The sequence below is a fragment of the Enhydra lutris genome, unplaced genomic scaffold, assembly GCF_002288905.1.
Source record: "Enhydra lutris kenyoni isolate GAN:26980312 unplaced genomic scaffold, ASM228890v2 scaffoldscaffold86, whole genome shotgun sequence".
Lineage (NCBI taxonomy): Eukaryota > Metazoa > Chordata > Mammalia > Carnivora > Mustelidae > Enhydra > Enhydra lutris.
This window is the reverse complement of record NW_019154170.1, coordinates 3346750-3362965: the sequence shown is the minus strand read 5'-3', so window position 1 is coordinate 3362965 and position 16216 is coordinate 3346750. Positions and strand designations below refer to the sequence as shown.

Sequence of the window (16216 nt, the reverse complement as noted above, 5' to 3'; positions counted from 1 at the left end):
TTTTTTAAAAAGATTTTATTATTGGGGCGCCTGGGTGGTTCAGTCGTTAAGCGTCTGCCTTTGGCTCAGGTCATGATCCCGGGGTCCTGGCATCGAGCCCCTGCATCAGGCTCCCTGCTCAGCGGGAAGCCTGCTTCTCCCTCTCCCACTCCCCCTGCTTTGTGCTCCCTCTCTCGCTGTCCCTTTCTCTGTCAAATAAATAAATAAAATCCTTTTTAAAAATTAAAAAAATTTTATTTATTTATTTGAGAGAGTGAGCTCCAGTGGGGGCGGGGGGGGGGCAGAGGGAAAAGCAGGCTCCTTACTGAGCAGGGAGCACAATGGATCCCAGGACCCTGGGATCATAACCTGAGCCAAAGGCAGATGCCTAACCTGCTGACCCTCCTCTTTTCAGTAGACCCAGATGAGACCAGGATGAAGTAAGACACACACAGCGAATCCCCACTCCCATGGATGGGGTCAGGGCTGGACCAAAGGCAGAGCCTGGGGCTGGAGGAGTCCTGGGGCTGGGGGCAGGGCTCTGCCTGGGAAGGGGTGAGTTTAGCAGTTGAGTTCACCTACCTCCTGAAAAGCTGCCTGGGTGGAGGCAAATAGGACATGAGCTTGGGACGATTTCTCTTGCTGGGGTAGGGGAGGCAGGGGGCGGGGGTTGAGGACCAAAGACACCAGGACTGAAGGCAAGAGAAAAATCCATGGGCAGTTCGTGGCCTGTGGGTGGACCCTGGAAGCTGGGAAGGTCAAGGAAACAGATTCCGCCCTGGAGCCCCCTCCCTTCCACCCTAGACTTCTCTCCGCTCCAGTCCGGAGAGAAAGAGGGCGGGAGAGAGAAAACGCACAAAAGGGGAAGGACAGAGGGAGAGGGAGATCTCAAGCAGGCTTCATGCTAACGCAGGGCTGGATCTCAGGACCCTGAGATCATGATCTGAGCTGAGATCCAGTCCCATGCCTAAGCCACTGAGCCACCCAAATGCCCCAACTTTACACTCCTGACCTCCAAACCATAGCATAATAAACTTGTGTGGTTTTAGGACCTGCGAGCTGGCGGTAACCTTCCAACAGACACGGGGAAGCTCACACACCATCTTGGATGCCCACTGTCCCAACACTGCTCTGTAGCACGTGCAGGGCAGGTGGGTGCTGGAGCTGGTGCGTGCACGTGCAGGACGGGTGGGTGTGGGAGCTGGGGTGCATGTGCAGGGAAGGCGGATGAGGGAGCTAGCGCGTGCACACGCAGGGGAGGTGGCGGGAGCTGATGCGTGCACACGCAGGGGAGGTGGGGGCGGGAGCTGGTGTACGAGTCTCTGCCCCGGACTCCAGGTAAACGTGCGGGAGGGCGTCCAGGCAGCTCCTCTGTGGACATGCGTAGTCCGTGGGAGCTGTTCCCGGCCCCGGGTGCACGCTAGGGACACAGGAACATGCAGCCCAGCACACAGAGTAAACACTCAATGACAGCCGCCGTGTTCGCTCCAGAAAGGAGTAAAGAACAGGGAACATCGCGAGCGGCGGCCACGGCGCGCCACGATGGAATTTTTGTGAGCGGCTGCTCACCTCTAGGGGGCGCAGGACCTCCCCTGATCTTCAAATCAGCCGATCCCCGGAACGTTTGTAGCAAACTCTCGAGGGTCCAGATCGGAAGGTAAGGTAGCCGGATTCGGATCTTGACAGGCAGGGACCAGACCCAATGAAAGGGGGCGTGCTATGCTCCTACCAATAATAGAGCGGAGGAAGTGACGATAGCGGAAATAAAAGGGACGGTCAGAGAAGTTCGGAGAACACCGAGCTTAAGCGTTCTTCTCGTGCTTGAGAGACAAGTAGGAGGCAAAGATGTCGGAGCGAAAAGTTTTAAACGTAAGTACTTTGTGACTAGGCTTTCTACCGGGGGCGGGACACCTCGGAGCTCCGGCCTAGGTGGGTTTCCCTGTGTTCTCCTATTGGAACCTTTTTCTCTTCGCCAACGGTCTTCGGCGGGGCGGGGCTTTCAGACACCTCCCAATCACCTTCCGTGAGGGGTGGGCCCTTGCGTCCTTTCGGGGCGGAGCTGAATATGTTTGCCCCAGCGCTTCGCCTGATTGGGTGTGCCGGAGGGAGCTAGCCAGTCACGTCCCTTGGGGGGGGGGGGTCCGCCCCGGCCGTATTGCCGTTCGCTCCTCCTCCAGGCGCCTGAGGCCCCGCCCCCAGGGTCCCGGGCGTCGCGTTTCTTGGGGGGCTTCGGCTCAGCTCTTCGGCTCGGCTGGCAGGGGCGCCCCCTCCCGGCCGCCTCGGCTGCTCACGACTCTGTTGGGAGTCCGGTGGGGCTCGGAAGGCGGCATGCGGCCCCCGAGCTCCGAGTCGCTGCGCGCGGCCCCCGGGGGCGTGTGTGCTCCGCGTCGGGGAGTGAGCGCCCCGTTGTGGGAGTGTGTAAGCCCCGCGTGCCGGGCCAGGGGCCCAGATGTGAGCGGCCGGGCCGGTGCGGCTCCCGCGGCTCCGCGCTCTCGTCTCCCGCACTCGAGTTAGGGGTCCGGAGCGGGCGTCCTCACAGCCCGGGGCAGGTGCTGGACTCTATGTCCGCGGGAGTTCTCGGGCCCTGGCGACCCAGCCGGCAGCCGGCTCTCCCCGTCGGTTCCCGGGGCTGCCGCGCCGGCCCCTGCTCATCCCAGCCTGCGAGCGGACGGGCCCGCTGAGGCCCCGGAGGCGGGGGATCCCGGGGAGTGGAGGACTCGAACCCAGGCCCCTGGCCCTGTAACCTGGGCTCCCGAGCCCCGGACCTCGCTGCACGCCCCCAGAGCCGTGTCCGCCCCGGGGCTCAGTTTACCCTCTGTGATGGGGGCTCGTCGCTCTGCCTCCACGAGGCTCTGCAAGGGTTCTGTGAGGCAAGAGCTATGAAGTGCCCCGCGCGGGTGCTCAGCACACGGACTGCTTTATTTTCGGATTATCCGCGGAGCTGTGTTCCCTGATCCACACCTGCCTCCTGCGCGTCTCCCGCTCAGGCTCCTGTGTGGGGGCAGCTAGCACGGCAGCCCGAGGCTGCAGTCCTTGGAACGGCTGGCTTGCGGGGTGGGACCTTGGCTGGCACCCGGGAACCGGAGTCTCAGGATGGTTCAAGGGCTGACACCCTTCCTGTGAGCAACACGGATCATGCGGAGCGCCGGCCTCCTCCCGGGTGTAGAATGTTGGAAGCTGCGAGGCGGTGAGAGCCCCAGGCTCCCTGTGAGCTTCCAGGAGATGCCATCTCCCATGTGTGGTCATCTCCTCGCTGGGGTAGTCAACACGTCCTGTGTGATTCCGGGGGAGCAGACTCAGGAAGCAAGTGCCTGGTCCCCCGGACCCGCTCCCACACACCTTTTCCCTCTGCTGATGTGTCCCTGCGTCCCTTCACCATAGTAAGTGGTAGCCAGAAGGATGAGTGTATGCGGAGTCCTAGGAGCTGCAGGGTGGTCCTGGGGACCTGGGCAAGCTCCCCAGAGCTCCTCCCTCTGCCCCGGCCTGCTTCTGTACCCGGAACAGCTCCCCTGACACTTTTACTTCCCATAGAAATACTACCCGCCCGACTTTGACCCGTCAAAGATCCCCAAACTCAAGCTCCCCAAGGATCGGCAGTACGTGGTGCGGCTGATGGCTCCCTTCAACATGAGGTGAGTGCCCCCCCCGTATGACTCCCCACGTGGCCCCTCACGTGGCCCCCTACATCATTCGTGGCAGACACACCTGGTGCCTGACATCCCCAGAGAGTAACTCCTTCCCAGCACTGAGACATTGACCCAGCGAGCGCAGGACTGTGCTGACCCTCCCTTTCCTCCCAGATCAGGATTAACACCCCTGACTCTGAGCCCCCAGCCAGTGTCTGCCTCGAGATCTTGATTGTGGGTTATAAGTGTGAGTGCAGAGATGGGACCCTGTGTACTCTTTCCCCGCCTCCAGCAGGCACACTTCTTCATACCCCAGGACCTTTGTACAGGCTGTTCCTTCTGCCCGGATCATTATTCCTTCTGCTCTCACCTGGCCGGCTCTTCACCCCACAGGTCTTGGCTTAAACCCCACCCTCTCAGGGACACCTGGCTGGCTCAGCTGGTCGACCCTCTTGATCTCAGGGTCGTGAGTTCAAGCCCCATGTTAGGTGTAGAGATTAATTTAAAAAAATAACAAGTTCTAAAAATACATGTTTTAAAAAACTATTTTAATAAAATCTTAGAAAAACTGTCACTCCCCGAGAGTCCCCTATGACCCCCTGTCTGACCCCTTCCATAATTCCCTCTCCCTCACCATCCCAGATCTTGGCCTTTGTATGGCTTCGCAATTACTGTGTCTTACAGATTCTGAGCCTCGTGCTTTTTTCACATTTTAGCATGTTGAAGTCAAACACCTGGTCATCAGACCCCTCGTTCTGTGAAACTCAGTGTGCGTTTGCATATCATTGGTCCATTTCTCTCCTTCATTCACTCATTTTTACAATTCAGCAATCCTTTTGGGCACCTGCAGTGTGCCAGGGCCTTGGCAACACAGGGGACGCTGTGGGGAACAGGATACCCCCCGAGTGCCAGCCAGGCCATTGCGAGTGTGTGACAGGCGTGTCTCAGCAGGTCTGGGCTGTCTGGGTGCTTCCCCAGCAGGGGGCCCAGGGGCCAAGGGCCAGGCACATACTAGGAAGTGCATGCTAGGTTGGGGGAATCTGAGACAGGCTGCCTCAGGAGGGAGGGAGGGAGCTCCCCGTCCCGGGGGTATGCCAGCAGCCACCTGCCAGAATGCCACCAGGAGGAACCAGGGTGCTGGGGTGGCTTGAGTCCCTCTGTCCTGCCCTGCAGGTGTAAGACGTGCGGAGAGTACATTTACAAGGGCAAGAAGTTCAATGCGCGCAAGGAGACGGTGCAGAATGAGGCCTACCTGGGCCTGCCCATCTTCCGCTTCTACATCAAGTGCACGCGGTGCCTGGCAGAGATCACCTTCAAGGTAGACACCAGCCCCGCCGGTGGGTCCTTCCCCTGGGGGCTCCCTGCTCCCGTCCTCTCCCTCCATGGAGCACCCGTGTCACCCCATCCCCAGGAGACAGGCTTGTTTCCGGCATCATCATGTACAAAGGCCCGGGTGTTCAACGACACGGGATTCAGGGAGCAGACCCCACAGTGACGCGCATGGCCGGTCATGGTCACAACCGTGTTGAGAATTTGGGGGAGCGCCCGAGGACTTTATGTTCTGTTGGAATTTTTTTTTACCTAACTCTTTTCCCTTTGGGTGTAAAAAAAAAAAAGGACATTGAAAGAATGACATATTTTGATTACTTTTTTTTGAGATTTATTTATGTATTTGAGAGGGAGCGAGTACATGCACAAGCTGAGGGGTGGGAGGGGCAGAGGGAGAGAAAATCTCAAGCAGACCCCTTGCTGGCCATGATCCCGGCGAGGGGCTCGATCTCACCATGTGGAGATCATGACCTGAGCCGAAATCAGGGGTCAGATGCTCAACAGACTGTGCCCCACTCCCCGCCCTGGGCGCCCCTATTTGGGGTCCCCCCCCTTTTTTTTTTGACAGAGACACAGCAAGAGAGGGAACACAAGCAGGGGGAGTGGGAGAGGGAGAAGCAGGCTTCCCACTGAGCAGGGAGCCTCATGTGGGGCTCGATCCCAGGACCCTGGAATCATGACCTGAGGGCCCCAGGCGCCCCCTTGGAGTACTTTTTTAAACATCTGTAGTGAGATGGGGTTCACGTACCACATACGGTGTCTGATTCGGTGGCGCTTAGTGTGCTCACAGAGGACTAAGCTGACCCTGTGCCCAGTTCCAGGAAATTTCCGTCACCCCCAAAATGAGCCCCGTAACCATTAGCAGTCGGTCCCCGTTGGGCCCCCCCCAGGAGCCTCCGTCTGCTCTCCACCTGCGGACATGCCCATCACGATGGTTCTCACTCAGGGTGCCCTGTGCCCTGTCCTCGTGCACGTTTCCTGGTGTGGTTCCGGGTTCCCCCGACCGTGGTGTGTGGTGGGGCTCCTCCCGCCTCACGCTCAGTCACGTTCCCGCGTGGGAACACACCACGTTGTATGCTGCCCTCTGTCCCCTGGATGGACACTTGGGTCCTTTCCAGAAAATGATCTCTCTTTTTCCTGAATGGTAATGATACGTATGTGTTTCTACGATATTTACGATTTAGATATTTACAAATATATATGCATTTTTAAAGACTAGAGGAGCTCTGGCAAGACGGTACGGATCGGCCCTCCTGCTGAAGAGCTTCTGGCGGTTAAGTGGCCGGGGCTGCACGTGTGGGTCACGGGTCCCCGTGCCTGCGCGTGGCGGACACAGAACTCAGAACTGCGAGGCCGGCGCTAGAAGTCCGCCTGCTGCTCCCGCCGCCCGGCCAGCCCCGAGCCTGGAAACAAACGCTCGGGAGGCACTCGTGCGGTTTCCGGGACACAGGATCCCCGTCGTCCTCACACTTTCTCTTCTAGTGACCCTTTCCGTATCGGGGCTACTTGCCCACCCACGGTGAGGCGGCGGGGCTGGCACCAAGGGTCCCACCTGACCGTCGCCCGCTTCCCCTCCTGTCCACATCCTCTGCACCCGCAGTGCCTCTGTCTCTGTCGCAGCGAGAAACCGACCCTGAACGTCACCGTTAGCCACGAGCCACACACCGGGTGGGTTTCCGTGTTCCCCCTGATGCCGACTCTGCGCTCCAGGGTCTCGTCTGGGATGCCAGCTTGTGTTTCCGCTCTGCATTCCAGACGCGCGTAGGAGCCCACTCTACGTACTGATATGTGATTTATGAGTACGGGAAACCGTGAACACGTGTGCGCACACACAGCAGACAGGAAGACGGGGCACGTGCAAAGGCTGGAGACTCACATTCGCGGTCGGGCAGAGGTCGGAGGGAGGCATCGGGCAGGTGCAGAGGGTTCTGAAGTTTTTAGGAAAGAGGACAGGGGCACTAGAAAGTAGTGTCCAACCCAGGCATTGAGACAAGACAAGCGGGGCAGCCAGGGGACGTTGCGCAGTGTTTGAGTGTCCCAACTCTTGGTTTCAGTTCAGGTCTTGATCTCAGCGTCGTGAGGTCAAGCGCCGGGTCAGGCTCCATGTTGGGCTCGGCCCTCGGGGGTGGGGAGGAGTCCACTTGAGAGGCTCTCTCCATCCTCCTCGGCCCTGTGGCTCATGCTCGCTCTTATTTTCTCTCTAAAGTAAATCTTCAAATTTAAAAAAAGACCCGGAAGGGGACGAGCAGGAGTGAGGCACAGAGAGGAGGTGCCCAGGCGGCCGGCTGCTGGCCAGCAGAAACTCCTGTGCCCAGGGCCAGACTGACGTCTGCCTGTCCTCTGTTGCAGACGGACCCCGAGAACACCGACTACACCATGGAGCACGGAGCCACACGGAACTTCCAGGCGGAGAAGCTCCTGGAGGAGGAGGAGAAGAGGGTACAGAAGGAGCGGGAGGACGAGGAGCTCAACAACCCCATGAAGGTGAGGCCGGTGCCTGCTGCTGGCGCCGCTTCCTGCCTCGGGCCCTGGGCAGGGCGATGGGGTGGGCAGGTGTGGTCGGCAGAGCCCCAAAGTGGTCCCAGGAGCCCACCCCCTGGCCACACCCCCTGTGCAGCCCCCAGAGTGCGCGTGCAGGAATCTCACACCTGTGATCAGGTGGTTACATTGGGTCACAGTCGACCTCGGGAGAGGGAGGCTGTCCAGCGGGCCGGACCTCTCACCTGAGCCCTTCGTCTGGGTCTAGAAGACGTTAGCGGTGTGAAGGAGCCGGCCTAGAGTGGGGGCCCATGTGGCCCCCTGTCAATAGCCAGCAAGAACGCGGGGACCTCAGTCCCACAGCCAGAGGGAAGAAGACTCTGCCAGCAGTCCGAGCCAGGCCAGGCCTCGGGCAAGACCCCAGCCCCTGATTTCGCTTCCGGAAGCCTTGATGGAGAACCCAGCCACACTGCACTGGGCCCGGAACCTACACCGGCCAGGGGACAGCGAGATCCCTGGGTTTTAAGCTGTGGAGCTGGGGACAAACTGTCATGCAACTGGGGAGAACGAATCCGAGGGGCAGGAAGTCGGACTTGAGAAGGCGAGGTGCTTCCTGCGGCCGGCTCCCGCCAGTTTGCACAGAGGACACCCATGACTGGTGGCTGTGAAGACTAGAAGCGTGGAAGGAAACGTTCTCTTGAAGGTTTCCTGGCTGTGTGACCTTGGGCAAGGCACTTGGCCTCTCTGGGCTTCAGAATCCTGGTATATCAAATGGCTTTGATGACCGGCCTCAGAGGTCGTGTGGGGCTTAAGTGAGTTTGTACACGGGAGACTCTTGGGACGGGGCCCAGCACGTACGCGGGAATCCCTGCATGATGAAACTCTGACCGGCCCTCTTCAAACAAACCGTCCTCTTCCGCTGGCCAGTTTGGTCATCTTTCTCGGAAATGGAATGACGTCTGTGTTCCTTCCGGCCTCCCCCACCCCCGCAAAGCCACCCCATCCCCGGGCCCCCCATGCCACTCCTGGCTGTTCTCTGAGCCGCGCATCGGACCGGACGCGGGTTCTCCGCAGTGAGCGGAGTGGCAGGGAGGGAAGCAGGCTCTGCTGAAGGGACTGTGTCCCGCAGCGGCCTGCACGGTCATGTCCATCCTGGTCCACCCACACGACCACGGGGGCTTATGGCCCAAGTTACCCCAAAACTGCAACTTTACAGACATTTCTGTTGCTCCAGTTTCTGGGGCTCAGGAGGCCCAGGGAGCTGAGCTGGGTGGTTCGGGCCCAGGGTCTCTCCAGAGGCCGCATCTCCTGAAGGCTCAGCTGGCCACGTCCTTGCCACAGAGGCGTCTGCACCCCCGCACGACGCAGCACCAGCTTCCCCAGAGCCAGCGATCCAGAGGAGCCAGGAGGGACATGCTGTTGTCCCATCACACCCCACTCGCTCGGAGCGGGGCCCGGAGTCCAGCCCGCACTCATAGGAAGGGGAATGAGGCTCCGCTTTTTCAGGGGAGAAATATCAAGAGAATTGGGGGACACATATTCAAACCCCCGGGACTGCCACTTCCCTCTGGCCGCAGTCCCAGCAGCCCTGAAGAGGCCGGTGCCAGCTTCCCACCCATGCCTCAGAGACCTGGGCTGGTGTTGTCGCAGGGGTGGAACTAGATCACGCTCGGCCACGTGTCAGCCTGGGGCCCGGCGCGTCGTGATTGCTCAGACGCGTTTTTTAATCTTGGTTACTGTTATTTTTAAGTAAGCTGCGCACCCAGCGTGGGGTTCGAACTCCTGGCCTGGAGATCGAGTCACATGTCCCCATAACAGCCAGCCAGGCCCCTCCTCTTAGTTTTTACTTTTGTGTCATGTCGTGGCTGGGCTGGACACCTGGCGGTGCAGCCTCAGCAGACCAGCCCCCATCCCCACGCCTTTCTGCTCTGAGCTGGGGAATGGGTGCAGTGGGGGGACGGGGCAGGAGGCCCCCGCGCAGGCGCCGTGGGTGCGGGTGGGCGTGGGGGCTCCTCCCCTGGCAGGTGCCGCCTGCCCCCCCCCCCACCCCGGCCCCCGCAGCCCCAGTAGCCGTTCACTGAGCCTGGGTCCTGCCCACCAGGTGCTGGAGAACCGGACCAAGGACTCGAAGCTGGAGATGGAGGTTCTGGAGAACCTGCAGGAGCTCAAGGACCTGAACCAGCGGCAGGCCCACGTGGATTTCGAGGCCATGCTGCGGCAGCACCGGCTGTCGGAGGACGAGCGGCAGAAGCAGGAGCAGGAGGAGGACGAGTGCGAGACGGCGTGAGTGCGCCTGGCGGGCGGGCAGCATCCCGGGCGCTCACAGCCTTTGCTCAGGCCTCTGCCCGCGGCGCCCTTCTGGGTCTTCCGTGGCTCCCTCAGGGGGCCCTTCTGCAGGAGCCTTTCCCGTGCTCCCCCCACATCTCACCTTCTCTCCCGTGGGGTCTGTGTCGGGGTCACAGCATCACCCCCCAGCTTTGATGATTCGGCAGGGTGGGGTCCCTCAGGCCTGGGCCTGCTGTGTCCACACTTTCCGCACGGCCCTGACTGCCCTGGAACCTTCCCTCTGCTTCCCCATCTCCGTCTCATCGCCGCCTCCCTCTTCCGGAATCTGAACGGGGCCCCGGTTTGGCTTCTGCATTCCCAGGGCGGGTGGGTGGCGAATGGCGCCCAGGGAGAGCGGAGTCCTCGTGGAGCACCTTCGGAGTGCCAGGCGCTGGGTGGTCCTGGTCGCAGCGTCAGTCAAGGGGACTGTCGTGTGGGGAGCTCCCAGCCGGGGTTCCGGCCAAGGCGGGCCAGGGTCAGCACTTAACCGCACCGCCCTGGGTGGCCAGAGAGGATTGTGGGGAGTCTGGGGGCCCCTCGCTGCCACGCTCACTCCTGTTGGGGGTGGTGATCCCACAGGGCCTTGGTGGAGGAGGCGCGCAGACGCCGGCTGCTGGAGGACTCTGACTCGGAGGAGGAGGCGGCGGCTCCTGCCCCACCGCGGCTGGCCCTCCGGCCCAGGCCCACCGACATCCTGGAGGAGGTGAGTGTGCCTGCACCCCCCGAGGGCTTTGGGGGGCAGCAGAGAGGGGGAGCTGGGCCCAGCACCAACGGCCAGAGACCGACTGTGAGTCAGCAGGCCCAGCTGCGAGCCAGGATAGCCTCGTCTCCAGAGCCGGCAGTGGGCCAGCCCCTGCTCAGCCACTGAGACGGGCAGACCCCCAGACTTGGAGACTTAGGAGCATGGATGTGTGTTTCTCAGTCCCCATAACAGCCCTGGGGTGACCGCCAGGACTTGCAGGCCGTACTGCTCCCAGCACTCAGGGACCCGCGCTCTTTGCAGCTTGTCTGTCTGCTCTCTCTGGGAGCGTGGGTCCCAGCTCTGGGGTCACGGCTTCTGGCCAGGGTGGGGCTGGGAGGGGTACCCGCCAGGTACTAGAGCAGCGGGACTAGTGAGTTGCAGGGGGCCTGGGGGCCTCTCGCTGGCCCTGGGCTGGCAGCAGGGAGCGGGGAGGAGCATCTGGCAGGGGACTGCTAGCACTTTTCAGCACAGCGTCTCATCCAGGGCGGTCAAGGCCACGCTGGCCTGTTAATCGAAGATGGGACACTAAAGCGAGAAATGACAAGTAGCGGTCACCCCAGACATGTTTTATTTTCACTCCCACGTGTTCGTGGTCCCTGCCAGCCAGACGCAGGTTCAGCCGCTGGGTGGGACCCAGTCATGCTGTTCCAACTGCATGGAGGTGACTTGTCTGTTGAAAAGTTGTGCTCAGCCACGCAGAACGGCATCGGGCCTAGGCAGCGTCCTGCTCTCGGTTCTAGTGGCCTGGGGGTGGCGGCCGGGGGCCTGCCCTCACTGCTTCACCCTCACATCCTAGCCAGGGGCAAGGGCCCAGTCAGGGAGGAGGATGGTCAGGGCTCCCATCCCACACAACCCATTGGCAGTGGCACGCATGCCATTGGTCAGAGCTCAGCCACCTGAGCACATCGTGCTGCAAAGGAGGATGGGAAATGTAGTCTTTGGGGGGAGGGGCGCAGCCATGTTCCCAAAGAGGCTCCGTGACTGTCCCTGGGAGAGAATGGCCCTGGGGGTCATGCATGCCCATCCCTTACTCTCAGACACAACCAGGACATTTTCCTTGAGGTGCTGTCCCCTGCTGCCAAGTCTCACACTGTCTTTCTTAAATAAACCGCCCCCAGAATTGTCTAAAATTTCCTCTTTTCTTCTTTTACTCGGAAGAGGAGATCGGAGCCACCGTGAGAGCAGTCTGGGTTCCTTTGCTGTCCCCCCCCCCACGCATCTGTTCCAGGCGTCTTCCTTGCACCTAGTTTGAGGACACGCTTCTTGTTTTGTTTGCACCACACAGTTCCATTGAGACCTCCCAAAGCCTTGCCATGACGTCTATCCCCTTCCGCTCCGTGGCTTCTGTGTCCACGGTTTTGCTTAGTGGCAGTGCATGTCATGGGCGGACGCAGGCTTGGGGAGGAGGCTCACGAGGGCTAGTGCTGGCCCGCCGTGGGGGCCACGTGGGTCAGTTCAGAAAGCGGCAGCTGGAATGGCTGGTCTCTCTCTGTAACCCACTGGACCACATCTGTCCCTGTCCGCGCTCGCTCGAGGGGCCCCGGCCGGTGCACAGGTGGCCACATGCGGCCATGCGCCTGCAGGGTCCCCCTCCCGCGCTCCCTGCTTCAGCCGAACCAGCCCTCTGGTGTCCCCGCTCCAGGCCTTGGCCTCACGCTCCACCGCTCAGAGTGCGGTCCCTCACGTCTCTGCTTGTTAACTCCTCATTCTGATGGCGGCGCACAGCCCCTCTCTGAGGAGACCTGGCCCCAACCGCCCTATTGACCGGCCGCTGTTCCCTCAGCTGTCACGCCACACTGAAGTCTTTCTTCGTGTCACACCACCTGTCAGGACAGACGTCCTGTCGATCTGTTCTCTGGTCCGTCCTCCCTCCTCCCTCGGATGGTGGCCCCCGGAAGGCAGCACCCCGTCCCTCGTGCCCCCGGCAGCTCCAGCTCCCAGCTCAGACAGGACCTCCTGAGGTCCCTGGATTCCGGTTCCTCTGTTTCAACATAAAACAGATTAAAGGGGTCCCTGCCCATACAGTTGAAGAGCCGGATGGAGATGGGCCTGAGCCCCTCTCTACCTTCCCCTCGCTAGTCCCCAGAGTGGGAGCCTCCATTTTCCCTCACTCCATCAAACACATTGGTAGAGCACCTTCATGCCAAGAGTTGTCTGTGGCACCGTGGACCCAGTCGTGAACACAACAGGAACCCCTAGCGTGGGTGAGGGGGTTACGTCCGGAGGCAGTGGAGCCCACTGAGGGCGTGGACATGCAGCACTCGCTCGATCACATGATCTCAAACTGTAAAGAAAGGTTTCTCAGAGGAGCTGATGCCTGGATGGGGTATTGAAGGATGAGTAGGAGTTCACCAGATGCCTTAGAGGAAGGGGGGCATTGCAGGTGGAGGGAATGGCGTGGATAAAGACCCAGAGGGGAGAAGGCGTGGTGTGATTCAGGAAGTGTAAGTGCGGGGAGGCCGGAGAAGGTGGGATTGGGGCCAGTTCACCCACTCATGCCACCCCTCACCCCCAGGCCCCAAAAGCCAAGAGGAAGGTGGAAAGCTGGGAACGGAGTGTCGGCACCCTTGGCAGCAGGCCCCAGCTGTCGGGCCTAGTCGTGGTGAAGAACACAGACCCGGGTTGCAACTCGCGGCAGGGCCTGGCTTCGCCCACCTCGAAGGGTCGGCGCACACCCCCCAGCCCCCCACCCCCTCCTGTGACTGGAGCGCAGTGCCTCAGGGGGCCACCAGGTGATAGCAGGCCCTCCTCTGGGGTTTGGGGGGTGGGCGGGACCATCTGAGTGGTGGGTGGGGGGCTTGGGGTTGAGGCCAGGTGCGCCAGCTCTCCTCTCTCGCCCAGGGCCCGTGCGGAGCAGCAAAGCAGCTGACCGTGCACCCCAGTTGCCGGGCACCTCCTCCCTGAGCCAGCTGGGGGCCTACTCGGACAGCGAGGACAGCAGCGGCAGCAACTGAGATCCCAGGCCCTTCCCCAGGTCGAGGTCCCGCGTCCAGAGCACCAGCCAGAGCCATGCGTGACTGGACGAACCCAGAGGTCCTCTGCGGCAGGCAGGGCCAGCAAGGGCTTCGACCAAGGGACTCGGTTTCTGTCCTCTCCCCCCACCTGCCAGCCCTTGGGGACCTCGGGGACCTTGGGGACCCCAGCTGACACTGCTGCCCTCCTGGCCCTCCGTTTAGGGCCGTGGCATCCTGGGAGAGCTCCCTGCTCCCGGCAGGCCTCTCTGGTCCTCACAACGTGGCTAATCCGGCCTCTTGGCTCTCGGAAGCTGAGAGACGGTAAAGGTCCGTTGATTAGTGGGCATCTGGGGGGGATTTGTGATGTAGCACTAGACCGCCGGGCCAGCCGCTGGTCACGTGACGGGAAATCGATTCCGGAGCTCGCGTTGTTTCAAGGTTGCCCAACTCCGGCTCTGGAATAGTTCTCGCCCACTCCAGAGCGTTCTGGTTGAAGGTCCTGTGCTCCCGCCAGACTCCTTCAGCTCCTGACCCCAGCTCTGCTCTCCCGCCCCCCCACCCCCAGCGTCGCCGGCCTCTCGCATACTCACATTTGTTCGTCATCTGGGAATGCGGCTTTGTGCTTCTCGCTGGCAGAGTGTGGGAGCCGAGAAGCCCCACATTGGGGATCCGCATTCCTGCAATGACTTCTGGGCGGGTATGGCTGGGAGGCCCCGGGTCCCCACCTCACCCTGGAAACAGGACCCCGGGGGGCCCAAGTTCTGGAATGCAGATTCTGGTCGGTGCATCCCTCCCCCCAGTTCGGCCCCCCGCAGCATCCTCTCTGTGGTCACCTTGGCCGTGGTGGGAGTATTTACACCGTGGGAGTCCGCACACAGATCAGTGCCCCGTGCCGGAGAGCCAGCTGTGGGCACTTCGCAGCCTGCCCAGCCCGCTTTCCCCAGAGTCAAAGTCAGCATCGTCGCGCGAGGTGCCTGGGATGGGTCTGTTCAGACCAGCGGCTGGGGGAGAGCATCCAACCCAGGAAGCACTTGTGGGAGAGATGAGGAGGCGTGGGGCCCCGCTCACTCTGATGCATCCCCGCAGCCCATTTCCTGAGCTCCCGTCCCTTGAAGCCAACCTCCTTGTGGCCATGTGTGCGTGCCAGCTGTCCCTGTTCTTTGCTGCAGATTGTGGATCCCGTTCTGAAACCCGGATCAGCAAACTATGATTGGCGGGCCAAAGCTGGCCCATGGCCTATTTTTGTGAATAAAGGTTTATTGGCACAGCAGCATGCCCATTTGTGTGCGTATGAGGTATGGTTGCTTTGCTCCGTGGCGGCAGAGCCAACAGGTCAGGTTTACCGTCAGGTCCCGGATAGAGAAGGGTTGCCAGCCCCCGTCTGGGTCGCCCAGCTCTGCTCTTCCTGCTCTGCTCCCCACAGCCTCCAGGGGAAGGTGCTGACACCGCCCTCACCCCGATTTCCAGGCTCACCCCATGCCCGCGGCTCTGCTGCCCGGGGTCACTTGAGAACGGGTGCCAGCTGCGGGATGCAGTTCACGGGGTCCCCTTAGCAGTAACAGCTAACGTGGGAGCAGTCCTTGCCCCTCGCTGGGCCCCTGCTGAGCTCGGGCAGACGCCCTCCTCTGAGTTTGCCACAGCAAGTTGCCCGCTCAAAAAACAAATAAATATATGTACATATATCATTTATCTATAAAGTACATATTAAAATGTGTATATAATTTAATATATATCGTGAAATTTATAATGTAATTTAATATTAATATAACTTTATATAATCTAGACTTACTTATTTTATTATTTATTACACAATTTTATTTTTTATTTCATTAATTTTTTTGAGCACCTACTTTGTGCACAGATGTGTTTTAGGGACTGGGGCTACAACGCTGAAGGAAAACCTATGACGATAATGCTCCAAAGAAAATAACAACAGTCCCCCCTCCTAATGGTGACATTATGTTCGGAAGATGGGGGATAGATAGTGAACGTATCTAAACAGAACAGCAAGCCCTGAAGAGAGGTGAAGTTACACTGGAGGCAGTGACGGTTCTGGATGAAAACAGCAGGGGTGAGGGTTGGCACCATCACGGGGTGGGTCTTGTCCCCCGCGCTGCCCCCCATCAGCTACCGCTGTGGAAGGAGATCCCTGAGAAGGGCGCAGTGGCAAACACAGGAGCCTGGGGGCGGATCTGCTGGGTTCTTGCCCTCACCTGGGGCAGGGCTGTGGTCTCATCTGAAGGCCCGTCCGGGGCTGGATCTGCTCCCACGCTCGCTCGCGTGGTTGTTGGCCATTCCTCACGGGCTCTGAGCCAAAGGCTGCCCTCGGCTGCTTGCCTACACGGCCCCCTGATGGCCGGACTCCGTAAAGCCAGCACAAGAGTCTGTGGGAAGTGGCATCCCCTCACCTTTGCCATGTCCCCCTGGTTGGAAGCAAGCCACAGTTCTGGCTACATTCAAGGAGAGGGGATCACACGTGGCTCTGGCCACTGGGAGGCGAGGGTCATTGGAGGCCAGTGGAGGGTCTACTTCCCAGACCACACCCCCCTCCCTCGCCCCCCATCAACTGTGAGCTTTATGAGGGTAGCTGTGTAGACGAGTGTAACCCCAGCACCTGACGCCATCTGGGCACTCAGTGGGAGTTAAGTGGAACTCACTGGACCCGTCTTCATCTTATCTCCCAGCAGGCTTTTATGTTTCCTTCTCCCACCTTATGAACTGGGAACCCTTCTGCCCTTGGCCCCCAGTTCCTGGTGGGGGTTCCTGGGGTCAAGTGAGCAAGC

At 60.4% G+C, this 16216-nt stretch overlaps 1 protein-coding gene across 4 annotated transcripts; it reads left to right on the top strand.

The window, feature by feature from the left end:
- The first annotated feature begins 1629 nt into the window (after positions 1 to 1629).
- LOC111161829 (coiled-coil domain containing 94) lies at positions 1630 to 14708 on the top strand. 4 transcript variants are annotated; one of them, XM_022525825.1, is made up of 8 exons: positions 1630 to 1848; positions 3511 to 3611; positions 4779 to 4923; positions 7284 to 7418; positions 9514 to 9695; positions 10317 to 10440; positions 12995 to 13142; positions 13303 to 14708. In XM_022525825.1, exons 1-8 carry the CDS (start codon positions 1825 to 1827, stop codon positions 13431 to 13433), a joined length of 990 nt encoding a protein of 329 aa, XP_022381533.1. In that variant the 5' UTR covers positions 1630 to 1824; the 3' UTR covers positions 13434 to 14708. The 4 variants fall into 4 exon arrangements, with proteins under 4 accessions (XP_022381533.1, XP_022381532.1, XP_022381535.1 ...); XM_022525824.1 differs by having other exon boundaries at positions 12995 to 13211; positions 13321 to 14708; XM_022525827.1 differs by lacking the exon at positions 1630 to 1848 and adding an exon at positions 2322 to 3359 and having other exon boundaries at positions 12995 to 13211; positions 13321 to 14708.
- The last annotated feature ends 1508 nt before the right edge of the window (positions 14709 to 16216 follow it).